Source organism: Anguilla anguilla, chromosome 9 (genome assembly GCF_013347855.1).
Source record: "Anguilla anguilla isolate fAngAng1 chromosome 9, fAngAng1.pri, whole genome shotgun sequence".
Taxonomy (NCBI): Eukaryota; Metazoa; Chordata; class Actinopteri; order Anguilliformes; family Anguillidae; genus Anguilla; species Anguilla anguilla.
The window spans coordinates 31,331,310-31,357,728 of NC_049209.1; the positions used below are offsets into that span (position 1 = coordinate 31,331,310).

Consider the following 26,419-nt stretch of genomic DNA (forward strand, 5'->3'; position numbering starts at 1 on the left):
CAGCGCACAGAGAGGGGGCGCCGTGGGGTGGAGCCGATGGCGTGGGACAGACATCAGCGTGGAAATGCGCCTCGCCAAAGAGCAAAGAGTCTTCACACACGATGGCATGCGTACATACACACACACACACACACACACACCGGCATGTCTATACACACACACACACACACAACGGCACGCGTACATACACACACACACACACACCGGCATGTCTACACACACACACAAACACACACACACAGGCACGCGTACACACACACACACACGCACACACACAGGCATGTGTACACACACACACACACACACAGGCACGCATACACACACACACACAGGCACGCGCACACGCACACACACACACACAAGCACACACACAGGTATGTGTACACACACACACACACACACATGGGCACGTGTACACGCACACACACACCGGCACATCTACACACACACACACAGACGCACGCATACACACATATTAATATTGACAGAGCATTGCTTTCAGGGTCTCCCACGTCCATCTGTCGCCCCGCTCAGTCATCATTGGCTGGGAAGGTGAAAAGGGTTCAGCCCAGCGTGTGTCGGTCCGCTCCTCTGGCTCTCTGTAGCATCGAACCCAGCCCTCCCAGGACAGGCCCCCCCCCCCCCCCGATTTAAGCAAACCCGCCTCCCCGATTTAAGCAAACCCGCCTCCCCCGCCCCACAGTGCCCCCCGTGCCCCCTGATAGAACAGGCACCGGCGCTTCAGAAAGGGCCCCTCAAAGGAGACGGGAAGATGACAGACCCCGCCTTTAAAGCTCTCTCGTCTGAGCCCTGCTTGGAAGACTGAAAGAATCGGCGGTAGCTGGGACACAGAGCAGATGACACCGGCGGAAACTCTAATGATGGGGAGGAGGGAACGAGATATCAAAACAAGACCATGGATGAGAGAGAGAGAGAGGGAGAGAGGGAGAGAGAGGGAGATGGGAATGAAGAGAGGAAGGACAAAGGGACAATGAGCAGGACTGGGCATCACACCACCCTAAACGAAATAACTTTCCACCTTTATGCTTTTTCTATGGTAATGACTATTTTTCCATATTTCCACACTGTTAACACCGCTGTTATTATTGCCAGTGTCATTTATCATTATCAGTAATGTTACTGTTTCTCAGTTTAGTTTCTTGCCCTTATTGTCTGTGGGCATGGTTATATACTCTGTGCTGAGCACACCGTGACCGCGTTCGGTCTGATGCATTCTGGGGCGGGCGAGCCCACAGGACTCAGTGAGAGGGTGGAGGCTCTCTCACATGAGATGCTGACCAATTGGATCGGTTGAGAACAGAATGATGTAATGGCTGTAAAGTTTAACGCAGCTCCACTCTTCCTGCCGTAACCATGGAGAGAGGGCATTCTTCAACTGAAAGTGAGCAATGAGAGCAGCGCTCTCCTGCCTGACAGCTGATCAATACCTTACGGGGGAAAAAGACAGCGTTCTCCTGGTCAAGCCTGGGTCACTTTCTCCCAAACCCAGACCCCACCCCTCCCCCCAGCCTGTCACAAGGTGGCACAAGTGGCTGTCTGCAGTCACAGCGTGACGAAAATTTAAAAATAAAACCTGACCGCTTCATCGGCATGGGCATGGGCATGGGCATGGGCATGGGCATGAACACCACCGCCCTTCGCACGGTACGGCTGCTGCGGTCTGGGCGTACTCAAACGCGCACGCTGAGGCCAGTGTGTCCGCCCGGGCGGGAGCAGGGAGCAGGGTGCCCGGGAAGGCTGCTGCGGCGCGCTCGTCTGCGTTTCTCGGCCGGTTTGTGGGGGGAGCGGGACGGCGCCCGCCGCACGCCGAGCCGCAGCTGACGGTGCGGCGGCCAGCGGGTCCGTCTCTCCGTCTCCCTTAAAGAGAGCTCACTCACTTCCCCTCGCCGCACGGCGACAGGAAGCAGGCCGGCACCAAGGAGAACGGGCCAGGCGTCTCGCAGATCTGCCGCGATTGGCCAGACGGCTCCGTTCATAAAAGCCGGTAAATTCTGAAGGTCGTGCGTCTGGCTGGTGCTCACCCACGTCGCCCCCCCCCCCCCACCGCTGCACCTGTAATGTAACAGCTTCCATCGTTCCATCGAGCGCAAAACCTTGGAGCTAGCCTGTCTCCAAAACAATATCACACTTTAAATGCAGACCTCTCTGCTGCACAATCTTGTGACAATGCCACCCCCCCCAGCCCCCCCCAGCCCCCACCCCCCACACACACACGCCTACACTCCCCAGTCACGGCCACTGAAGGAGCCTCCGCAGCAGAATGAGCATCCCGCGACAGACAAAGCAGAAGAAGAGACGGCGGTCAACTCGATAAATAAATATTTATACTCCTCCAGACAGCGTACATCAAATCTAGCCGGCTCGAAGGACATCAGGCATTAGCGGAGGACGTTAATGGACACCACTTGTTCCTTCAGGTCCTGGATTAAGAGGCGAGAGAGAGAGAGAGAGAGAGAGAGAGAGAGAGAGAGAGAGAGAGAGAGAGAGAGAGAGAGAGAGAGAGAGAGAGAGAGAGAGAGAGAGAGAGAGAGAGAGAGAGAGAGAGAGAGAGAGAGAGAGAGAGAGAGAGAGAGAGAGAGAGAGAGAGAGAGAGAGAGAGAGAGAGAGAGAGAGAGAGAGAGAGAGAGAGAGAGAGAGAGAGAGAGAGAGAGAGAGAGAGCGGTCCGGTCCGAGCAGACGGCGGCTGATGAACGAGCAGCCCTTTCCCTTCCCACAGAGTGCCCGAGCAGGGCCTCGCCGACGGGGGGAAACTGAGTCTGCCATCTTTTTTCTTTTTTTTAAAATGGAGAGCAGGACGGCCTGCCCTCCTTTCGTGTGGCTGGGTTTCATTCAGACGGGTATACAGCGGAGAGGGTAATGGATAGGGAAGGGGACTCCAACACAGAGGGTGACACGGCTGGGGATGGAACTCGAGCCCTCGCGGGGTGGGGGGGGGGGAATGCATACACGGCTTGAGATTGTTCCGCCCTGTAGACCGTGCTTGCGTGTCTCACCAAGTTTGTGCTCTTTAAAGAAAGCTATTTCCAGAGGTCTGTGCTTTGCTCTCTCAGTTCTGTATGTCAGGAGCTCTCTTACAGACCTCTATATTTGTCCAGACAGTGAGCAAACACCAGAAGAAACTAACAACAAAACAAGTGCAGAAAAACAAGGGCTCAAATCCAAAAGGAGGCAAAGTAAATAAATCTACTCTGGCTTTGTGACTTTGTGAAGCATATGTGATGCTGCAAGTCTCTGAGCTCTTCTTGTCCAGCGCAAACAGATGGCTAAGAGATGTCTCAAGTATTCATCAAAGCCATGGTGTGTGTAAAAGATGCCACTCTGCATGGACCACCCCTTTTAGAGTTAATCTCAAATAAGGATGTGCAGATTTGTGATACGCAGAAGTCCTGTAAGGTTGGAAGGGCATAAGAAGCACTTAGAGTGAGTTCCTCAAGTCAGGATTGAGCCCCCAGTCAGTTTGTTTGGACGTATTAATATGGAACTTGTTCTCAAAGTGAGATAGATTTACCTTACAGGATAGGTATATTTACTTATTAGCCAATCATAATTGAGTATTCATCCAAGCTGTGGTCTACAGTATGTTCTAATATGTACAGTAACTGGCCTTGAGCCTCCAGGAGAAGCGCATGTTTCCCTTGGTGGTTCCCTTGGCAACCACCACCCCAACAACTCTGCGAAATGACACGTCACGTGACCCACAGGTTACCGGATGTCCTCTCATCTGATCGGCCCTAGCCCTCTGCAGTAGCACCGTGTGTCGGAGGAGTACATGGCCTTCAGCTGCAGGGCTCCTGGTGTGCGATGACAGGACAGGCACTGTCGGTCACTGCCGCTGTGCAGTGTCTCTAATGCTCTATTCTATTCCCCTGCCTCTCTAATACCCACTCTCTTATTTACATTCTGCCTTTAGAGTCACTGAGATATAGGTGGCAACACATTTCTCACAGAACAGAAAAAATAAACTTTCCTAAAAAAGGAAGGAAATCAATTTACGTCGGTTATTTCCAGTCAGCATTGTTTCCTCTGAGAAAGAATCCAAGAGCCTCCTCTTGCTGCCACATTTTAAAAAAAGACAGACTCCCTTCCTTTCGCTAAGGCTATTTGCACACCTGATTTTGCACAAAGAAAGACACAAATGGGGAGGTCTGATATGAACAGAGAGAGAGAGGAAGGCGTGGGAGGAAGGGATGAGAGGAGGGTATTAAATGCAAGGTAAAAGAGAGAGGAAAAGCGATAAAGCCGGCAGACATGCTAAAGCTAAGCTAAACCAAACGGTAGCCTTCTTATGCCTGAGTGAAGCTGGACCTAGGCAGAGCAGTGCTGGGTTAGTATTGGGACAGGAGGCCCTCTGAGGAAAACCCAAGTGCTGCAGTTAGTGGGCCAGTGGGGGGGGGGGGGTGCTATTTCTTCTGGCCCTAGTAGAGAAGTTAATGCTCCAGAGCGGTGATGGGGACACAGTACTGTAGGAGACACAAGGTCTCTTGGGCCTTATGTCACAAGGAGCGGGGATATTGAAGATAAAAGATGTCAAATTCTTATGCTGGCTCTGGACCCTTAATCACTGACTAGGCTGAACAAGCCCCTATACAGTATGTTCTACTCGTCTTGTTTCCTCAAGTCGTAAAAAGAGAGATGAGCCCTTAGCTGGCCTTTCCAGTTAAGCAAACATAGTTTACACAACCACCATTATCGACACCCTTCCCCTGTCATCTAGACGCAGCTACACAATGGCAGAGGCGTCACGAGCACAGAAACAGCCTGTGATGCACAGTGTTTTTGTATCGCTGCACTGATGTTCCGCACACGCTGGGCCGACCTTTGACCTTTTACCCTTCCAGTCAAGAACTGAGGCTCCGCCTTTAAAAGGAGCACGCAGGTGGATACTTCAGGGCCTCCCAGGGCCTCCCAGGGCCTCCCAGGGCCTCCGGATAAGGCCCTGGGGTGTGGGAAGACCTGAAAGCAAGGACACATTGAGAAGAAACACAGACACAACACAGACACGCGATGCTGCCTGGATCCCCGAACTGGATCTTTTGGAGTCGTATTTTGGAAATTATGCCTTCATACGGAAAAAATAACACACATACAGACAAACATATTCAATGGCTTTGGTACCAAAGAGAGCAGATTGACAGAAATAGATGAACCAGGCAGCATGTACACAGTAAGCCCCTCCACACTCTCTGCAAATTACGCAGAGGGGAGGGGAAAATTCACATAACATTCCTCTTATCTTACAGGTAAATGCAAATATACATGTAAAATAAACACAAATTTGTTCCATTTTTTTTTTGTTAAATAATTATCATTAAAATCTTAAATGAATCAATAGCTACAGTACAACCACTGCAAAAAACTATTAAATAAAACAAAACAAAAAAACTAAACGATAAATGTTAAAGGGACCTTCATCTCATAAATGGTTTCTCAAATTGAACCAAAGCTTTTAAAAATGTATCCAACTTCAGCAGATGAGAAGAAACCATATTTAGATGCAGTTTTTCATTTTGTTAATTTAGAACGCAAGATTTTTAACCCTCTGAGTTTTTTATCCCCCAGTCTGTTTGGTGTTTGGGAAGGCTTTGTTTATAAAAATGTTTAGGTTTTTTTTAATTTGGTCTCTGTTTATTGATGTGTTTATGGATTCTAATTATCAGAATGCGTCTTCAGAAAAAGCAGAATTTGGTGATTTATCCCAAATGGTTCAGACGTCTTTAAGAACTGTTTAGAAGCAGCGTTAAATTAGAGGGCTCTTTTGTGTGCTGGGCTGTGGGTGGAAGTTGGGGTTTGATTTGAGAGAGTATGAAATATGGAAATGAGGAAACAGCTGGAGCCATCAGCTGCAAAAATAGAAACAACAAGAGCCGAACCACGGCTGACAGGCAGCAGTAGCGAGTACATGGCTGGCCAACGGGCTGTAATTCAGGGAGAAAGCATCTGAAACAGAAATAAGAACACCCGCCCCCGCCCCCCCCCAAATCCCACCCTTAAAACAGAAAGGTGCTGCTCATACGGAAAACATCTGTTCACAGAGTACATAATAGTTTGCTCGCAGATCTGATATCCAGCTCTGTGATGTCATCTGTGGCGAACTACCCCCATGTTAGGATTTTGAAATGCTAAACCCTTAGTATGGTCACGGGTAAAGAGCGCATTGTGATTGGTGAAGAGACGAGCATATAAATAGGTGAAAATGTAGTTCCTATGGCGAGAGTGATGCAGCAGGAGCTACGCGGTTCATATGATGGGCTGTTAATTAAATAAAACATCCGCCACCGAGCGGTTCTGCTTTACATACCAGAATCCGTTATGAGTTCATTCTTAACATTCCAAATGCTAGCTGTTCGTCTGTCCGCTCTTCCTTTTTTTCCATCCCGTATGTGTTAAGCAGGGACACAGCATTATCCAAAAATGGAAATAAAGGATTCAGAGAACCGAACAATAACGCTCTCTGCACCACAGGTCTCCAAGGAGCATGTGACAAGGTAGCGCGTCCTGCGTCACGGGGGTTTGAATAAAGAGCGCCCGTGCTAGGAAAATAGCGGGACTGAGATGGGATGGCAGCGGGGGGATTGGAAAGAGCTCAGTTGGTGCGGTAGTCATGCGCCGATATCGCACATCTTGGCACACGGTTCATCCTTCTTGAGAAACTGTAACTGGACAGGGTCTCATCTTCGTTCGCTTTTCCTCTTGCTTGTTGCAACTGTCATTCATTTAAATCTCCTCACACTTCATCATGCCACGTGGGTCTCCTAGCAGATGCAGGGGGTTCCGGGTCCAATCAGGAAGCCTGTTGTTGCCTGATACAAACAAATGCAGGCTTATAGGCCAATCTGGGAGAAGCTTACTAGGCTGTCTACCTGGCAGCGCGAGATGTGATGGTGCATTCTGTGATGAGTATTTTTCTGTGGGCACATCTGACAAACGCAGAACAAGCCCTGTGAAAGATTTTTTGATTGGTGAACCTGAAGTGTGCTCCCGGCTTCACTGAATGAGGTCAGAGTAACCTGTTCACTGTGAAGCACACTGAGACCACAAAATGGAAAGTGCTATATAATGCAATGCATTTTTATTATCATATTATGGCAAGATCTAGCAAATGTGATCTGTTTTCTGGGCCCCAAATATAATCCTGCAACGTGTAAAAGTCCTGTGCTCCTGTTTTTAACCTCTGCTCTGCATTTCAATTACTGTTACACTGCTGTCTCACTCCCCATGAGATGTGTGTGACTCGTTTGTCTGCTGCCTTGTGTAACTTTGTAACTTTGTGTTTTATGTCAGCTCCCACTTGCAAAAGAGGATTTGGTCTCAACGGGGTTTTCCTGGTTATAAATTATAAAGTAAAAAGTTGCTAAAGGTGTTCCCCGCCGTCTGAGGACATCTACAGTCTAATGCCACCACACCAGGAAATAACAGCTATTGATCAACCACCTGGATCTGCATTTACACTCAGCTAGCTGTGGGACGGGTGCCAGCAGCATGCACTCCACAGATGGCCTTTAATTCTGGTGCAGCGAATCTTTCTGTCTGAACGGCCTGCGGGTTAGATTAAATGTCAGGTGTTCAGCAATGCGCTGTTGGGAACCTCCTGCAGAAACTCTGCATAGTTTCAGCAGCACCGTCAGGGGGGTTAGCACACTGGGAACGGGGGGACATGTTGCATTTCCATTTTGGCAAAGTACAGTTTCTTCTTCTTCTGCTTCTTCTTCTTTTTTGTCTCAGCCCTTTTCTACTTGTTGTTCTTCTTCTTCTACTTGTTCTAATGGTTCTTGTTCTTCTTCTCTTTATCTTCTTGGACTTTTTCTTTTGGAAGAGCCTTTAGTCTTCATTTAAACGAAATGTGTGGGTGGCGTCAGTTCTCGTCCTGTGGGCTCAGATAGCCAGCCAGTGTGAGCCTGTCAGATGGATATCTCCTCATGGTGAGAGGAAACGTGCTGATGGACACGCTTCCAAGAGCCTGAGGGACGAGCTGACTGGGCGGGCATGAGCCACACAGCCACTCAGAGCCGCCCAGCGGCCCTGCCCACTTGACTGGCTAGAACACGGCTCGGTTATAAGTCTGGGCTTCCCACACACGATCCTGATCCGCCGTTGTTCTGGCTTTCTTGCTGTTTCAGTTTTTTATTTGAGCCGGGTTCATGGAATAATTAAGAAATGGAAACATGTCTTGAGGGGCTGATTTTGTATTTAAACCGATGGTGGAAAAAATGGGTAGAGTTCATTATTAATTGTTCTAAGCTCATCCTACTCAAGGTGCCCTCTTTTTCAGTAATGCAGACTACAGTGTGGCCCTACCAGTCTGTCATCCAGTCAGTGAACCAGTTAGATGATCAATCATCAAGCAATCAATTAATCAGCCAAACAACCAACCAGATGCCCAGATCTAAGTTAAACACTTAAGAAGATGACAGCACATATAGATGCCTGAAGTTTGAAAGAGATGGTTCAGTGTGTCTTTCTGAATGATGCCCTGCCCTGAAGCACTCCATGTGGCCCCCTGCCCCCCTGCCCCCTGCCACCAAATCCCCCCCTTCCCTCCACCCCAGCTTCCAGCTCACATTTTGACCATTTCCTGGCCTTTAGGGGTTAGGATTAAGGTTTCATTAACAGTTAGATTGTTAAATTGTGCTTTAATATTCTGTTATTTGTGTCCATTTAGATATCTACAGGTTAAACAAACTTTAACCCTTTGAGTAGAAAGAGTCCCCTCCCCTTACACCCCACCCTCCCCGCCCCTCAGTGGTGTCTTCCTGTTTCCTCTGGACACAACTTCCTGTGCACTGGTCAGCAGTGGGGTCTGTGGGTGCGGGGAAGCAGGAGGGTGGATGCTACAAGGTTTTAGCGAAGGCTTGTGAGCTCACTGCGGTTCATTAAATAATGAGCATGACTAATGAACCTGAAAAAGGTTGGGTACCTGCAACCTTGGGAATGACACAGACCTGATATTATCTTCGTTCCTCACCAGCTGAGGTCACCTGACCAGCTGTCCAAGGTTCGTGCTGTTCTGTCTTACATGTGACATATAATTACCCCTCAGTAAGGAGACCTCCTATTACACCGTAATGACCTAAAATCAATCCATTTACAGTAAAAGAAACCTTTCTCTATCAGATTAATTTCCCCATTTCAGCTTGTGGCATTAAAGCAGCAACAACATTACATATACTGCATAATGACCATCTGTCCCTAAAATAGACCGAAATGTATTCATATTTCTGTAGCTGTGGATTTCTCACTAATACCATTTCTAATTTCCTCATAAAAAAAATATTTTGCCACAAACCTTAAAAAAACATATGGTGCTAAAACAGAAAATAGCTAATAAAAAATATGCTGTTTAAAAAAGAAAAACACAAAAAAAGCCCAGACCGACTGAATTAAACCAATGTGAAAACATTTGTCTTTATAGAGAGCGAGAGAGAAAGAGAGAGAGACAGAGAGAGAACAAACAATAAAAAGTTCCTTTTCAGTTATGGCTTGCACATTTGCAAGCACTTCTTTGTCTGTGATCCAAAGGCATGGTAAGTATTTATTTTCCCTTTGTGAATGAAGGACATGTCTTATTAATAATGAAAATAATGTGTTATTTTCCTATCTTCTCCTGAGAGCTCAGCCTGTCTTTGTTGTGCGAGCGTCGTAGATGGAATAGTAATGTTGTCGTGTCGCTCACTGTGTAATTTGCTGAAAGCAGGGTTCGGTTATGCAAGGATGCCCTTGTTTCCTTCCCCCTGAATGTACCCCACATTCTGCACCCCTTTGCTAAGGGTCCCTCTGAGGTAACTGCAGTGACGCCTGACACGACTCTGTGTTTCCATTGGTCAATTTTCCACCTATCAAGCAGGTACGTATGTTGCAGGGAGGTGATTGGGCGACGTATGATCAAATGGCCATGTTCGCATATAACAGTTTGGTGAACTTCCTGACTCCCTGATCAGGCAACTGACGGGGATATTCTGATGCTTTTGTTGCATGATAAAAAATCTTGAGCACCAGAAAAAACAAATTTAATAAAATGTCCGATTCACAACGCAGCCTCAGTGGGTGGATAGTGCAGTCGTGCTGCCAGGGAAACAGCAACACGGTGGGCTGTCTGGGTCAGGCATATTGAAAATGCATTGTCTACATAATTCCAGCGGCAAAATGACTCATTTTTATACAAACTGGGCTCAAGTGGGGCACGTCTGGTTCAAAAAGATAGTCGCAAAATCACCGCTCGCAATAAGGATGGGTATTTTAAGACGATCTGAAACCGGCTAACAATGTTGCACAGTCCATTTAACAGCCATGTAAAATGTGTACACTCCTTTATGGCCTCAGCAGCTGTCATGGCTGCCAGACGAAGACACAATAGACAGATAATAGTGCCTTCCTCCTACACGTCGTGTGCAGTGCTGGAATATTTCTGATGCCAAAGATGACATGCCGCAGGGTAATTTGTTTTTGGCTATAATTTAAGTAGGCTTTTTCATTATATGGAGACAAATTTTTCAGACAAATGCAATAATCATGTTACTTTAATGAAAAAAAATATTGAAGAAGTCCATTTTCTAGCCATTTATCCAATCTTCTCTGCGGCTCAATGATTCCTTTTTTTTGTAATTATTATTTCTGCACTGTTATTTGTGTTCATAATTACAACGAATCCCCTGTAAAGTGATGGGGAAGCTTTCAATTAATGTTACCGATTCAGTGCTTGCTCGACTTCAGAAACAGGTGCGAGCAAAACAAACCTATTACAGCGCATTTACAAGCCTTTTATTTGTGCCTTTTGGGATAATTTGACATCAAGGCTTGTTTTGGAGTTTTAAAAACTGTGCTTAGACAACAGAGCTGAGCTCAAATGTAAGCTAATGCAGCAGAGAGATGAAGAGCGCACATAAAATATCCTACGGAAGCAGATCCGATGGACTAAACATTGTCTTTTGCAAGTACTGTACTTGTGCAAGTATTGTACTTGTGAACTGAGTTTGCTAAATATTTGGGTGTGGTCTTTTTCACTGGCTGAGGTCTAGCTAGCTGCCAGCACAGTCATGGTACATAGCTAATGTTATAAATGCTGAGTATAGCTTGAACAGGTGAAAATGACTGAATTGTGGTCATAAACAGCATAATAAATTTGCTCTGAAATTAGTTTTTATATTTAAATACAGGAGAGGAGAAAGTCCACCCTCCTCTTGTAGCTTTGTTTCTTTGAGAGGAATGCTGCTCATATTGGCTTATCACATGTGACAATGATGATTTGGCATGGGCTCTGCTCATTGGATGCTCACTTTTGGAGGGGGGGGGGGTTTGTATATGGGCCACAGTCATGCTATTGACAGTACCACACCTCTCTGCCTTTAAAACAATCTTTAAGCAGGCTGTGCCCTGTTTGTTGACAAACTTAACTAACTAATATTAATCATATTTGCTTTTGGAAATTCCAATGATTTCACAGCTATCTTGCATATTTTAGCACATATTTTGTAGCTGTGCTCATTATGATAATAACTTTCAGTAAATACTCAGAGGAGAGGAGAGGAGGGGCTAAGGATTTGACCTCTGACCTTTCAGTGTCATCAGAATATAAACCACCTTCAGCAGCCCAAACACACATAGACAAACTGCATGCAATAGGAACTTTTCACACTCAAAGGGTTAAAGGTCACTTCAGTCTCCATTCTTAATAAGTGCGGTGGATTTTTACGAATTGTAGCGAATAGCTACCATTTCAATGGCAGCAATTGGCACTAAACACATAAATTCAGTCCCTTTAACTTTTAAATGTGTTTTTTAGATCATTTCTAGTATTTGTCTTTTTTTAGTATTCATCGTTATTACGTTTAAAAAAATGAAACAAAACAGTAAGCATAGTTAGGAGGATTCACAAGACCCAACAAACGACAATGAAAAGCAAGAATAGCAGGCAATGTCTATAATGGACAGTTGTTGAGGTGAAGGTTGTTGAACAGGTTAACACGGAGGTTATCTTTGGGTTATTCGGATTTTAAGCTCTGAAGAGGTGCAACACCAAAGACGTTTCTGGTAAACCAAAGCATGGCTCACCTGGGCCAAACACTCATTGGCCACTTTCAATAGGGGTACATCCAGCATCAGCATATTTAAGGCTAAACCAAATTGTGGAGATGGCTGTGCGAGTACAATTTGAATTGAGCACTTAGACGGCGGATGTTTTTCATGGGAAATTTACTCTATGCTCCCTAAGCACAACAAAATCATCAAGATAATCTTTTCTGCACGATAGGCTGCATGGTATATATTTCATTTTATCACTAGCTGACTCGAAAAGTGTTGAGGCACTTTAATTTCGGAGCGTCTCCTATCATAGTTGGGCGAATGTTAATTAAACCGGATGCCTCATTATAAATTATACATTGTCACTCCATTCCAGTTCCTTTGATCAGCGTTTTATCTCCGTTTGTCCCTTCACACCCATTTTAAAAGCCCTACTTGGCTCGTCCCAGTGGTACCACATCCTCAGCCATTTCAACAGAGCGCAGATGTGCATGCGCTTCCTGAACACCAATCAGACGCCACTTCCTGTCTGGGCTGCGCAGCCATTCCAGCATCTGCAGACAGGCAGGCAGACTCCGGGCAGCAGATGCGCAGTTGGCCAGAGGAGGCGCTGGTGAGTAATAAAGCTGCCATTCCCTTCTGGCTGTTATACTTGCCTGCCTTTCCACCACCAGGGGGCACTATAACCAGTTACCACTGGCATGGGCAGAGTTTGATTCGAGACCAGGCTACTGCAGTAGGTGTGAATGCTTTAGCTTGGAAGCTGTCTTTGCTGCCCTACAATCCCATCATTTATTTACTTCTGTATTCCCAGAGTTCGGTAGGACTTCATTTTAGGTTTCACATTACTAAGCACTGACTCGGACTTTATTAATGACTCAATAACTACTTTTGACGCTAATAGGCTGTATGCCCACTTGGAATAATTACAAGGTCCTGCAGTTCAGAGACAGCTTGAATATTGGCTGCTGGACCAGCAGTGTATCAATCTTGACAATGGAACTGAATGGTGTCTGTGATTAGAGAGAAACCGCAATACAGACAAGGGATGGAGATAAAAAATGATTCTGTCCATAGGTCTAAATCAGCCATTTCAGAGTCTGTAAGAGTCTGGCTGTAAGAGTCTGTAAGAAGAACTAAACCAGAGAGTGGGGTGGACAACATTCAGGTGGGCATCATTTCACATTGGCAGACTCAAAAGTTTCTGATGAAGGGATTTTCTCTTTTTCTTTCTTTAAAAAAAGGCCGGTCAAATTGCTTTCAACTTTTGCTGAATGCAGAAGGGGACTGTGGGGTGCTGCACCTCTTACAGAGACTTGTTTACTTAATTAAAACGTTAAGTCATTAATTAATTAATTGATTTTATTACCTTTGTCGAGTAGCCATTCGTCAACTACCCGACCAATTCTGTATGGGATTCTCTGTCTAGCAATAGCCAGGCGTTCATTATCATAGTTCCCTTTAAAGAATTTGGAAAAACAGATTAAAAAAGGTTAATATCTGGAAGTTAAAAGGTTACATGGTTAGAGAAAGGGCAACAGGTCAAAGTTTAGTAGGTTATGAACTTTAAATAAGCTTTAAGTTGAAAAAGAATTCTGGTTTCATTTAATCTCTTTTTGAGAGGACTAGATGGTTAATAGTTTGAAAGTTAACAGCAATCTAGTTACCATATTATTTAGTTGTTTTTAATGAGGAATTCAGTTAAAATATTTAGCAACAATTTAGAAAGAACATATTTACATTTTTAGAATGAGAAATATACTGATTTCCGTGGAGAACAGAGATTAAAGGTACTAAAGCAGTCATAAATACAGCAATCATTAGTGGCATTATCAAATAAAAAAAATCACTTTGAAAACAAGCAGCAAATCAGCAGTATTCTTAGAAAATGTTACATCAATACAGTGGTGCGTTCATTTCAAAAACATAAATTCACAATCAAAACACTGTATAACACCAATAGCCTGATATTTATATTCACAATCATTGAAACAGGAAGACATTTTCTCGTTTTTAAACCACAGTGGATTCTCAAGAGCGAGAATTTTATAAATAGGGCATGCTCAATTTCTTCCCTAATTCAAAATATCCAGTTAGATATTTACAGCTGCATGAATGTAGTGATCTCTGCAGCCGATTTAGGAGACTGCGGACGTCCATAGTTTTCCTCTGAAATGTGTGGTATTGTCAGTTGCTTATTTTCACACCGCAACCAACAGGCCAACCTTTCACAAACCTGAGTCAGAGGATGACACATTAAGGCCCTGATTTACTAAGACCTTTGGCCCGTGCAAAACCTTTTAGCACAAGCAAAACTAATAACGCAACCAGTGATGGGCGAAAAACAAATACCAAGACCAATCGTTGGTCATGTTATTGGTTTTGGTGCGCTAAAAGGTTCTGCACATGGTAAAGGTCTTACTAAATCAGGCCCTTAGTGTGCAGTTTCAGTAAGCAGACATTGGGTGCCTGACTGGGTGACTACTGGGGGCTGCGGGAGAGTGATGAAACACACACCTAAATCCCGCTGAACCCTCCCGTTCCCTGGGAGACGCAATCGTGTGTTGCCCCAGCGGGGCTATCGGTCACAGTTAGTGCTGGCACGGTGAAGAGTGGGAATTTGTTACTGTTTTATTTTTGTTTATTTATTTAGTAACCTGAAACTAGCCACGAAGGATTTCGCACCTACAGCACACTTGATGAGTTTCAGTGACAACCGATCGATGGAATGTCAGAATGTCAAAGCATTTACTGCACGTATCTCTCTGTGAGTGATGCACAAATCACTGATTCACCCCAATATTACCAAAGTGAGAGAAACCCACAATCCGGGCCACAAGCACGCCTCAACCTACACAGCTGTCAATGGCCTGGATTAAATCAACATTTGTCCTTAACTTTGCCACTGTGAAATGCAAACAAATTTTTCATCACAAAAAAACAGTTTGTTGTGTTTCTGGTGATTGCTTAACTTGCTGTTCACAATGAAAAAAAAACCAACTATTCAGTAAAAATTTCAAAACATAATCACAAAATGTAATTGAACCCAGGGCCCAGAATCCAGAGACACAAACATTCAAGAACGCAAATTAAAGGAACACTCTGCTCAATGCTGGGCTCTCCCTTAATCAGAGCACTCCTCAGCACATTTAGCCAGAGCTGTGTCCTCGCCTGTCGCTGTGTCTCCACAGCGCAGTGGGGCTCTGTGTCAGCACAGTTCTGCGGTGCCTGTGTGGCTGATCTGCGCTGTCAGCCATGGTCCCTGGGAAACCAGCTAGGCCCAGTTACACGCCAGAACACGCTAAGAACCCCACTGTCATACTCCCCTGCTGCTCAACAACCACCAGCGGAGCAGGGGGAAACGGCAGCAGGGCATATATTTATCTATGTATTTATTTCCATAGATCATAATATACGTATATATACTTTGTCGGTTTCTTATATTCTGTCCCTCACTATAACGAACAGGCTCCCTCTGGGAAACTCACTTAAGGCCCCGCCCCTCTTAGTTGCTATGTTACATGTTAAAGATCAGCACTTTCAATAAGTACAGAAAGTAAGTCAGTAACTCAACTGTGTGAAGATCCTCTAAAGCCTGCCGTAGACTTGCATAGGCTTATGGGATTTCAAATCAATGATGGCGAGACAGTAAAAAAGAGCTAAGTCCAAACACTGGGCAAAGGGGTTCAGGGATAACTCAAATACATCCATCAATTTGTGTTCCATTGCTAATCTGCTCCGGACACGTTCAGATTTAAACGGAACCACAGTCTATTAACGAGGGAAAGAAAAGGCTTTCTCCGTTGAGGAGGATGTGGGGATTCGGAGACCGAAGGAGCGTATTGACCCGACACACACTGCTCAGTGGACGTCATTTCCATGACATCACAGCCAAGTGGACGTCATTTATACCCGAATTACGCCAGTGAGCACAATTTGAATCAGTATAAGGGAGACGTGTAGCCGATTTATTTTCATTCACTGATTTTAAGTCATTGTTGTTCATGCCTAAAATAGTAGCAAGGTACAGGGCTAAAACTTTCAAAATAATTGTCCAATGTCCAACCAGTGGAACATTCCAAATTAGGAAATTATTCAGCCCCACATTAAGCACCATATGCATATGTATGAATATATGCACACCAGACCTGGGTCAAATACGCATTTGTTTTGGATTCAAATTCTTTTCTACGCTTTACTGATCTTGTCTGGTGTACTGGAACCAATGAAATAATCTCAAAAAGTGCAAACCCCGCCTTCTGGTCATAACGGCAGGCTCAATTACACCAGGCAAGATCAACAGAGCACAGAACAGTATTTGAATCCAAAACAAACGCGTACTCGACCCAGGTCTGATACACACAGATGTATAAATGAAAATATGTGCCCGTACATGTCACCAATGTATAGCAACAACAGCACCAAAGACCAGAGCGCGGAAACTCCAGTTTCCACACGCTGCTGGGAGAGGTGCAGTGAGTCAGAGCTCCCATGTGGAGAGCCCGGGAGGGGGGTGTGGGGGTAGTGATGCGCTACCGTCTCCTCAGACACGCTGTACAGTACACAGTGTTCCCTCCCGCTAGCGCGGGGGGGAGAGAGGGCCCGCGTCTCTGCTGCTCACCCGCCCGGCTGCTAATCCCCTTTCTCTCCCGGAATGAGCCGCTTCCCTCAAGAAAAAAAACAACTTTTCCCAGCTTTAACGGGGAGGTAATCTCAGCCGTCAGACCGTCGGGAGTCGAGCGGGTAAATTTAGCCCTTGACGATTAGCTGAAGGTGAACCCAGCAGTGACGCCCCAGTGGTAACACAGGGGGAGCGGCGTGGCGGTTGGAGAATCCAGGCGTGTGGAGCGTTGCCGGGGATGTTTTTAAAAAAAATCTGTCACCTGCACCCTCCGCCTGTTTACAGTTATCACGCGCGATGGCACTCCTTTCCGAAAAGAAACCGGGAGACAAAACCTTGCTGTTGTCACGGCGGTCTCAGTCCGGTAGAGGGGCGCTGCTGTTGCCGTGGGATGCCTAGGGCATCAATCAATCAAAATGTGCCTGTTACAGTGTGCTCCTGCAATGAAAATGTCATTATGCACTCAGCTGTCTCCAAGCATGCTGATAGGTAAGTGTGCTGTTAGACAGGAACCGTGCTGCATGATGTCATCGAACGGGGGCGAATCCGCCATGCCAAAAAAAACCCTCCAAAATGATATCATTAAAAAAATAAAAAAAAACATACTGTTGCTCTGCCCTGCAACTGCTGTCAGTACACAACAGCCTGCAAGTGGAAAGCTGTAAGAAAACGCTCCATAATCAACTCCTCCGGTTCATTAAGGGGAGTCTATTATTCTATTTCTGGAGGATTCTCCCACTTCATTTTTAGCCATTCTAACACCAGCAGAGGCACATGTGCTAAAATGCATCACATGACAGCTGGTCATCTACCGCACACAGACACACCCTGAAACTGCTGATTATCTCCCGCACATAGACACGCCCTGCTACAGCTGGTTATCTACCACACACACATACACCCTGCTGCAGCTGGTTATCTACCACACACACATACACCCTGCTGCAGCTGGTTATCTACCACACACACATACACCCTGCTGCAGCTGGTTATCTACCACACACACATACACCCTGCTGCAGCTGGTTATCTACCACACACAGATACAGCCTGCCATGCTGGTCATCTACCACACACAGACACACCTTGCCATGCTGGTCATCTACCACACACAGACACACCTTGCCATGCTGGTCATCAACCACACACAGACACCCTGTTGCAGCTGGTCATCTACCACACACAGATACACCCTGCCACTGCTGGTTATCTACCACACACAAACACACCCTGCAGCAGCTGGTCATCTACCACACACAGACACACCCTTCCACTGCTGGTTATCTACCACACACAAGCACACCCTGCAGCAGCTGGTCATCTACCACACACAGACACACCCTGCCACTGATGGTTATCTACCACACACAGACACACCCTGCAGCAGCTGGTCATCTACCACACACAGACAAACCCTGCCACTGCTGGTTATCTACCACACACAGACACACCCTGCCACTGCTGGTTATCTACCACACACAAGCACACCCTGCATCAGCTGGTCATCTACCACACACAGACACACCCTTCCACTGCTGGTTATCTACCACACACAAACACACCCTGCAGCAGCTGGTCATCTACCACACACAGACACACCCTGCCACTGCTGGTTATCTACCACACACACATACACCCTGCTGCAGCTGGTTATCTACCACACACAGACACACCCTGCCACTGCTGGTTATCTACCACACACAAGCACACCCTGCATCAGCTGGTCATCTACCACACACAGACACACCCTTCCACTGCTGGTTATCTACCACACACAAACACACCCTGCAGCAGCTGGTCATCTACCACACACAGACACACCCTGCCACTGATGGTCATCTACCACACACAGACACACCCTGCCACTGCTGGTTATCTACCACACACACATACACCCTGCTGCAGCTGGTTATCTACCACACACAGACACACCCTGCCACTGCTGGTTATCTACCACACACAGACACACCCTGCCACTGCTGGTTATCTACCACACATCTAGCGCTGGCGATCTACGCTTCCTTTTCCGTGACAGACAGAATTAGACCATAAAATACTCTCACTCAAGATAATGGTGCTTCAGTGTCATAAAATGGAGGTCTCTTTCACTGACAGAATTATCCTCCAACCCTCCCCATAAGGAGAACTACATAATCTATGCAAAGTCATTACTGTTATATGCTGTTAATATGTAATTTAGATGATGAATTAAATTGCAATCCATTCTCCTCAATGTCACCATTTCCCCATTTTATATTCAATCACAAATGGAGACGTACTATGACAATGAAGACAATCAAGAAGAAAAGGGTGAAGAGGGGCAAAAATATGATCGTCCTCTGGCAAGAAACATGTCCAGCATTCAATGACAATGATGCTTCACGGCTAACAGACCACCAAATTTCCCATCATGCATTTCCCCTCTCTTATATAGACAGTGAGGACGGAAACAGACACGCAGTGGTTCTTCCCGGAGGTACAGTACCACACCATTTCTCAAATGTACATTCATAACAGTCTATTTTTAAGAGAGAAAAAGACCAACTGGGAGACAGAACTGCACAGGTAAAAGCTAATGCATCTCGTGATGGAAAAATGCCTGCCCAAGTGCTCGAAAGAGAAAACTGGGACTTCCCTCACACTTCTCGAACACTGTGTGGTGGTTCTCTTCCTCCCCTTCGCTCGCCCTCTTTCACTCATTTTAGTGGTAAAAATGGTGTGATTAATTTGCAGATTTAGTCCCCCCCCCACCTCCCCACCTCCCCCCCCCGTTGATGCTTGCTCGCTCCCAGCTGCTTGGTCGGTACCGTGGAGACTAACAGATTCTGTTCGCAGCGGAACTAAATCCGGCCCAAACACGCCGGCTCAACGCTCGCCAGCTCAAACCCTTTGTGAGAACGTCTGCATGCGAGATTTCCCACAGTGCATCTCTCTCCACCTTCTTGCACCGCACCGATAGATGAGAGGGAGTAGGGGGCTTGGGGGGCGGGGGGAGGGGGGGGTTTAAGGGTTTATATCTGCATTCTGCCCACCAGAGGCAAATGGCAACAGGTGGGGTGGGGGTTGGAATGCATGCTAAGAGAGCTTTTATTCATTCCTGTACACTTTGGAAATAAAGCCTGCCAATAAAGCACCTTCAATGCATTTGGGGAAATAGTAAAACAATCTTTCAGCGAATAGGATGTGCTGATATGCTGGACCTTCAAGGAAAACACACGCGCACAAACACACACACACACACACACACGCACAAACACACACACACAGACACACACACAGACACACAGACACAAAACGTACGTGCACACACACACAAACACACAAACAACAATCAGTATGCATAATAACTGTTTAAGTAGAGCATAACATCACTGCTGTTCCTACCCTAAGGAAACATTGCTACAGCAGGCTGCTTCTTTTAGCATCTGTGTGCGTGTGTGTGTGTGTGTGTGTATGTGTGTGTATGTTTGTGTATGTATGTGTGTGTGTGTACCTGGATGCTCATGCATTAATGCATGTGCGTGTGCGTATGTGAGAGGCCAGTCACATGGGATTCTGCTGCGCTCTCTATCAGTCAGGATATTTGGGAACAAAGCTACAAATGAGACAAAGGGGAATTAAATACACGCGTGTCAAGCCATAGAGTACACGCGTGATAGGCCATAGAGTACACGCGTGATAGGCCATAGAGTACACGCGTGATAGGCCATAGAGTACACGCGTGATAGGCCATAGAGTACACGCGTGATAGGCCATAGAGTACACGTGTGTCAGGCCATAGAGTACACACGTGATAGGCCATAGAGTACACGTGTGTCAGGCCATAGAGTACACGCGTGTCAGGGCCATAGAGTACACACGTGATAGGCCATAGAGTACACGTGTGTCAGGCCATAGAGTACACGCCTGTCAGGGCCATAGAGTACACGCGTGTCAGGCCATAGAGTACACGCGTGTCAGGGCCATAGAGTACACGTGATAGGCCATAGAGTACACGCGTGTCAGGGCCATAGAGTACACGTGTGTCAGGCCATAGAGTACACGTGTGTCAGGCCATAGAGTACACGCGTGTCAGGGCCATAGAGTACACGCGTGTCAGGCCATAGAGTACACGCGTGTCAGGGCCATAGAGTACACACCTGTCAGGCCATAGAGTACACGCGCGTCAGGCCATAGAGTACACGTGTGTCAGGCCATAGAGTACACGCGTGTCAGGGCCATAGAGTACACGTGTGTCAGGCCATAGAGTACACGCGTGTCAGGGCCATAGAGTACACGCGTGTCAGGCCATAGAGTACACGCGTGTCAGGCCATAGAGTACACACCTGTCAGGCCATAGAGTACACGTGTGTCAGGCCATAGAGTACACGCGTGTCAGGCCATAGAGTACACGCGTGTCAGGGCCATAGAGTACACACCAGTCAGGCCATAGAGTACACGCGTGTCGAGCCATAGAGTACACGCGTGATAGGCCATAAAGTACACGCGTGTCAGGCCATAGAGTACACGCGTGATAGGCCATAGAGTACACGCGTGTCGAGCCATAGAGTACACGCGTGATAGGCCATAGAGTACACGTGAATCTGCGTCTCCTTTCTGAACTTAACAGGTCTTTTGACTTGTTTGCCATGGAGACACGCGTGTACTCTATGGCCTTGACACGCGTGTTGTTTATGTGTGAACGAATGCGTGACGTGTATTGACACCGACACTGAAGGCATTAGACTGCTTGCATAAAAACTGGGACCATTAAAATGTATTTGTCTGCACGTGCGCCAGAGAGAAAGAGTGAGAGATAACGAGAGAAAGTAAGAAAGAAAAAGAGATACAGTGAAAGAGCGAGGGAATGAAAGAGAGAAGGGGGTGCTCGAGATTTGAAACAGTGGGAAAATGGGTCGCATTTCCAGAGCAGCGTTTTTACTGAAGGAGGTCTGCTGTGCTATTTGTTTTTGTCCAGGGGCTTCATTTTCTCTGCTGAAAGGAAGCAGGAGGAGAAGAAGAAGGAAGGAGGGAGAAAGAGGGGGGGGGGGGACAAATGGAGAGGCAGAGATGGAGAGCTGCCCCGTGGGGATGGGTACAGGTGAAAACAGAGGTCCCCTTTCTTTTTAATCTCAAGCCTGGGATATCGTTTTCACAGGTCTTTCAGCAGGCAGAAGCAGTAGAAGAAGAGTGCTTCTCCGTTAATGAAGGATAGTGCGGCTGCTCCAGGAAAATTAATAACCGGCGCAGAGAGACGGTTTGAGCCTCCTATCACCGCACAGCTGGTGGGGGTGCAGGGAAATAAGCATGCGCAAAGGGCTGGGGAGTTCCTGAGAAGGGACTGTCTTTTAATTTTATTTTCATTCATTTGCACACACGCACACACACTCACACTCAGACACACACACACTCACACAAACAAACACACACGCACACACCCGCAATCACACACACACACACGCACACACATGCGCACTCTGTGGACTGTTACAAATACAGTGACACTACACACTAGTGTGAAAATATTAATGTCACACATAAACCACAAAATCATACATATTTATGTTCTCAGATAATCCTGTTATCCTACACTGAAGACGTCTAGAATAACCTCCTTACTCAGTGGTAGTGACAACAGCCCTGCTGCAAGCAATAGATACTCTATAGCCAGAGTCATGAAATGTTAAATACCTGATTGGCTCAAAAAAAAACTTAAATAAAATCCTATTAAACCAGGTATATGTCCACATTGATGTCTCCCTTAATTCACAAGACTGCAGACGATTTGAAATGGTAGCAAGGGGTGACATTTTTATTGAGGAAAGTCTGCCATGGTATCTGACTTTATTCAGAGACTCCATTTTCTTCGCTGTCTGTGTGATGGAGCAGTCGGTCCTTTTACAAGACAGAAAATAAACTCGCTGATGGAGATCCCAATCTCAGAGACGTCTCGGTGATGATATCACACTCTGATTTCTTTTTTCTTTTTTTGCTATCTGTAAAATATCTCATTTCTCTTCCTAGTCCACAATCCCCTTCCAAACCGCCCACCCCCTTTTGATCCATCTGTCTATCCTCTGCACCCCACATTTCTCATTCCCTCTCCGATTTCTTGACTGTCTGATCTGATTGACTGAATGTGCATGGAACCTTCCTGCACAGGGACACGTGTAATATTGTGCAATTGCTGGCTTGGTCCCTTCCCATCTAACACTAGATGTTTCCAGAACATTGGGGAACATTCCCACTTAGTTTGTTACTGAAGGATTGTAAATGGAATATTTGTTTAGCATTGCTAACATTTGTTATCACCACTGCCAAAACTATTACTGTGCTTCAGCAATGGCGAAGTCTACTTCTACGACTGATACAGTGCTACTACTAATGAAAAATGAATTATACATGCAAAAAGAATAATAATCACCTTTAATAATGATAACGATGATGATAATACGTCCTACTCCCCGATTCCCTGGTGATCCAATAAGACCTGCAGAGTGTGTGGGTGGGACCTCCTACAGAGAGCCCTGCTGGAATTACTGTTATTTCTACCTAAAATCAATCAATCAATCAATCAGACTCTGTCTGTATGTCTGTCAGCCTGCCTGCCTGTCTGTCTGTCCATCTGTCCTCATCTACCTATCTGTCTGTTTTACTGTCAACTCAATAAAATTGTAATTCATATAGTATTCAAGACAAGGAAATTGTCAGAGAGTGGATTACTACGAAACGATGTAAGAGAAAAAGCAATTATCGACACAAACTCACACAGGCACACGCGCACGCACGCATGCACACACATGTATATTAATTAAACAATTATACGTGCTGCCTCCTGATTGCGTTTCTAAATGAGGTATGTAATTAAATATGTTCTCCATGCAGTGCACTGAAAGATGGCTTCTGTCAGGTCCATCTCTAAGCAAATCTCTGCATGGCTTCAGAAAACACTCTCTCCCTTTTAGTCCAGGCTCTCTGTCCAAAAACTAGCCAGTGCAAATAAATCCCAAAACATTCACTTTTGGCTGATTGGCAGTGCAGTGGGCGGGGCTGTTGCTGCTGCAGTACTTTCTTGCTCGCCCTGTAAAACCTTTTTGCATTTTTCACAGGCTGAGCTCTCTTTGACCCCCCTGTCCCCCACTCATTTTCTATGAGCCATTTATACAGCTGCATGACTAAAATCTATTGCACATGTTTGCACAGAAAATAAATGCTTTCTTAATAGCTATTACTTATTATTCTGTCTCCTGCTGACACCATGCAGGTGCAAAACTGAAACAATTTTTCATGCATCTTAATACTACCTTTTATTTCTCAATGCTCAAAGGGCCGAGAATACATCCATATGATTATTCGGCCCAACAACTTTAGGTTTTGCTCTTTAAATAACATCAGACAAACTGAGCTGGAGAGGGTGACAGCAGTAAGCGGCAAGATCACAGGGAGACAACAAAGAACCACAAAACAACTCTATAAGGAGCGGACAGTCAAGAACGGAGAAAGTACAGTGGACCTTTCCCTCGCATCCCCTGAATCATCTGTTTGAGATCTTGCCAAAAGGAAGGAGACTGAGGTCGCTATCCTTTACAACAAGGAGAGCACTCAACAGCTTTGTGCCAACATCTGTTTGCCTGATGAATGTTACATCACACCTTAAATTTAATGCTTAATTCAATTTTCTGATTTAGTGCAGTCCAAAATGCATTTTAGTGTTTATTGTTTTAGTTCGATGTAAATTATGCACAGAAGCTTTTACTAGAATTTCCTTAATAGAATTCTTCATTCCTATGTTGCAATAATAGTAATGTCATTTAGGAATCTCTAAACGCAATTTCTGTAATTTTATTTCTTAATGTATTTTATGCAGATTGTTTATTTCATTTCTTGTATGCCACCTACTTCAGCCGAAGTACATCCAGGGAAAAAAGTTGTAAAGTTCAAAGTTCTATTCTATTCTGTTCTGTTCATGGCCAGCTCAATTTGGTCCTCTGGCTACCAGTAGAATAGCCTTGTTTATAGATGCAGTTTCTTCCTAGTAATTGTACAGACAGAGAATTGAAACCCTCTCTCCTTTGGTGATGCTAAGGCCAATCATGTTCTGCTTTGTGGGGCGATCATCAACTGTCAGCACTGGATTGGTGAGGATCTGGTACCGAAATGTAAGGCACTTCCATACCACCCTGCTACTAAGACCAGTGGCTGATCAGGCGTCTTGCTCAATATCACGTATCTAGCAGTATTTTGCCAGTTGCAGAGAAGGCCCCCAGATCTCTGTTACAGTCCTCCATCTATCTTGGTAGCGGCAGTTGGAGAGATTAAGGGCTCAGGCAGGAGTTTTCCTACTTTATTCCTTCGCAAGATAAACGACAGTAACAGAATGCCCCCTTTTTATGTGTCTGTGGTTCTTCACCTTATATAACAGCGCGGTACCCATATCAGGACATCTCATGCGAGGAAAAGTAGCGCGGTTCAAATAAAGTTTATCGCTGCTCCTCTTTGTAATTGTTCCCTCATCCCCCCCCCCCCCCCCCCCCCCCACAAATCCATCTGATTTCATATTTTATCAGTTCTAATTTTGCATGGCTCTTCTCTAATGTGTTCTGCCAGGCGTTTTTGTGGGAAATTGCGATCTAAAGAGTGTTCCGTTAAATTGAAAATGGCGAGTACCTGTGTGAATCGACCTCAAATGAACCAAAAGGCTAAATTAAGTGAGAAGAGCGCCTCCTGTAGGACTGGGTGTATTACTGCCGCTATCCCCCATTTTTATCAAGTGGTTTTGCACTAACCTGTACGTTCAGATAAGCCGGAGCACAGAGGGAACACGATTCATTTAAGATTAGTCATTGAAGAGTCTGTCAAGGAGAGAGGACCAAAGCCATGTGATGACTTTAAAAAGGAAGGGGGGTTACCCAGTCACGGTCCACAGGAATCGTCACCCTAGCCCCTCTTCTCTGCCTGCTCTGCCCCGCCCAGAACGAAAATGGTTTTCACAACAAAGTTGTCAAAATTTTGACACCAAAGGGCCTGATTTACTAAGACCTTTCGCACGTGCAAAATCTTTCAGCACACTAATAACACGACCGATGATTGGTGCAAAAACGACATGCTATCGGTTTTGCGTGTGCTAAAAGGCTTCGCATACGCTAAAGGTCTTAGTAAATCAGCCCCGAAGCGAGCAGCGCCTGGTCGACCGTTCGCCACGGCAAAAGCTTTTCTCTCCTTTTTTTGCGGAAACCGTTAAGCGTCTGATTTTAATTATTACCACGCAGTGCACCTCAGGTGACGGCTTCCCCAGAGACACACATAAAACGAAGCGAGGAGTTAAAGCATCTTTAACAAACAGACGGGCGCTGTAAAACCGCAGTGCCCGTAAAGGTAGGGCGCGAGGATAATTGGCCCAGCAGCTCTGCAGTTGGCCTGGCGGGAGGCGGAGATGAAGCCATTAGCAGCATTGAGACGTGTACGTTAGCATGCGCGGGGACGGCGGGCGGCGAATGAGCTCAGGATTGCGCCCGTCGTCGTGGTGCAGTGCACTGGCCAGAGCCCTGAGAAGCGCAGCGGAGCTTTCTCAGGGAAAATGGCCGACGGGCGCGGAGAACATCGGCCGCGGAGAACCGCCCGCGGAGCCGAGAGCCGTTTGGGCGGGGCGGCGACGGCACCGAGGCGCGGGACAACCTGGTCCGACAGGTGCCACTCATCAGCGGAAATGAAAGGAGAGGTTCGGGTGCAGGGGCACCGCGCCCCCGCGACCCTGCCAGACTTCAGCGGTGAGCGGAGCACCCG

General features: G+C 46.2%; 1 protein-coding gene across 1 annotated transcript in view; it reads right to left on the reverse strand.

The window, feature by feature from the left end:
* Positions 1 to 26,419, reverse strand: part of LOC118235877 (neurexin-1-beta-like) — a 220,471-nt gene that overhangs the window by 24,205 nt on the left and 169,847 nt on the right. The window contains exon 5 of the mRNA XM_035433742.1: positions 13,406 to 13,495. Coding sequence (XP_035289633.1) covers positions 13,406 to 13,495 — 90 coding nt within the window. The remainder of the gene's footprint in view (positions 1 to 13,405; positions 13,496 to 26,419) is intronic.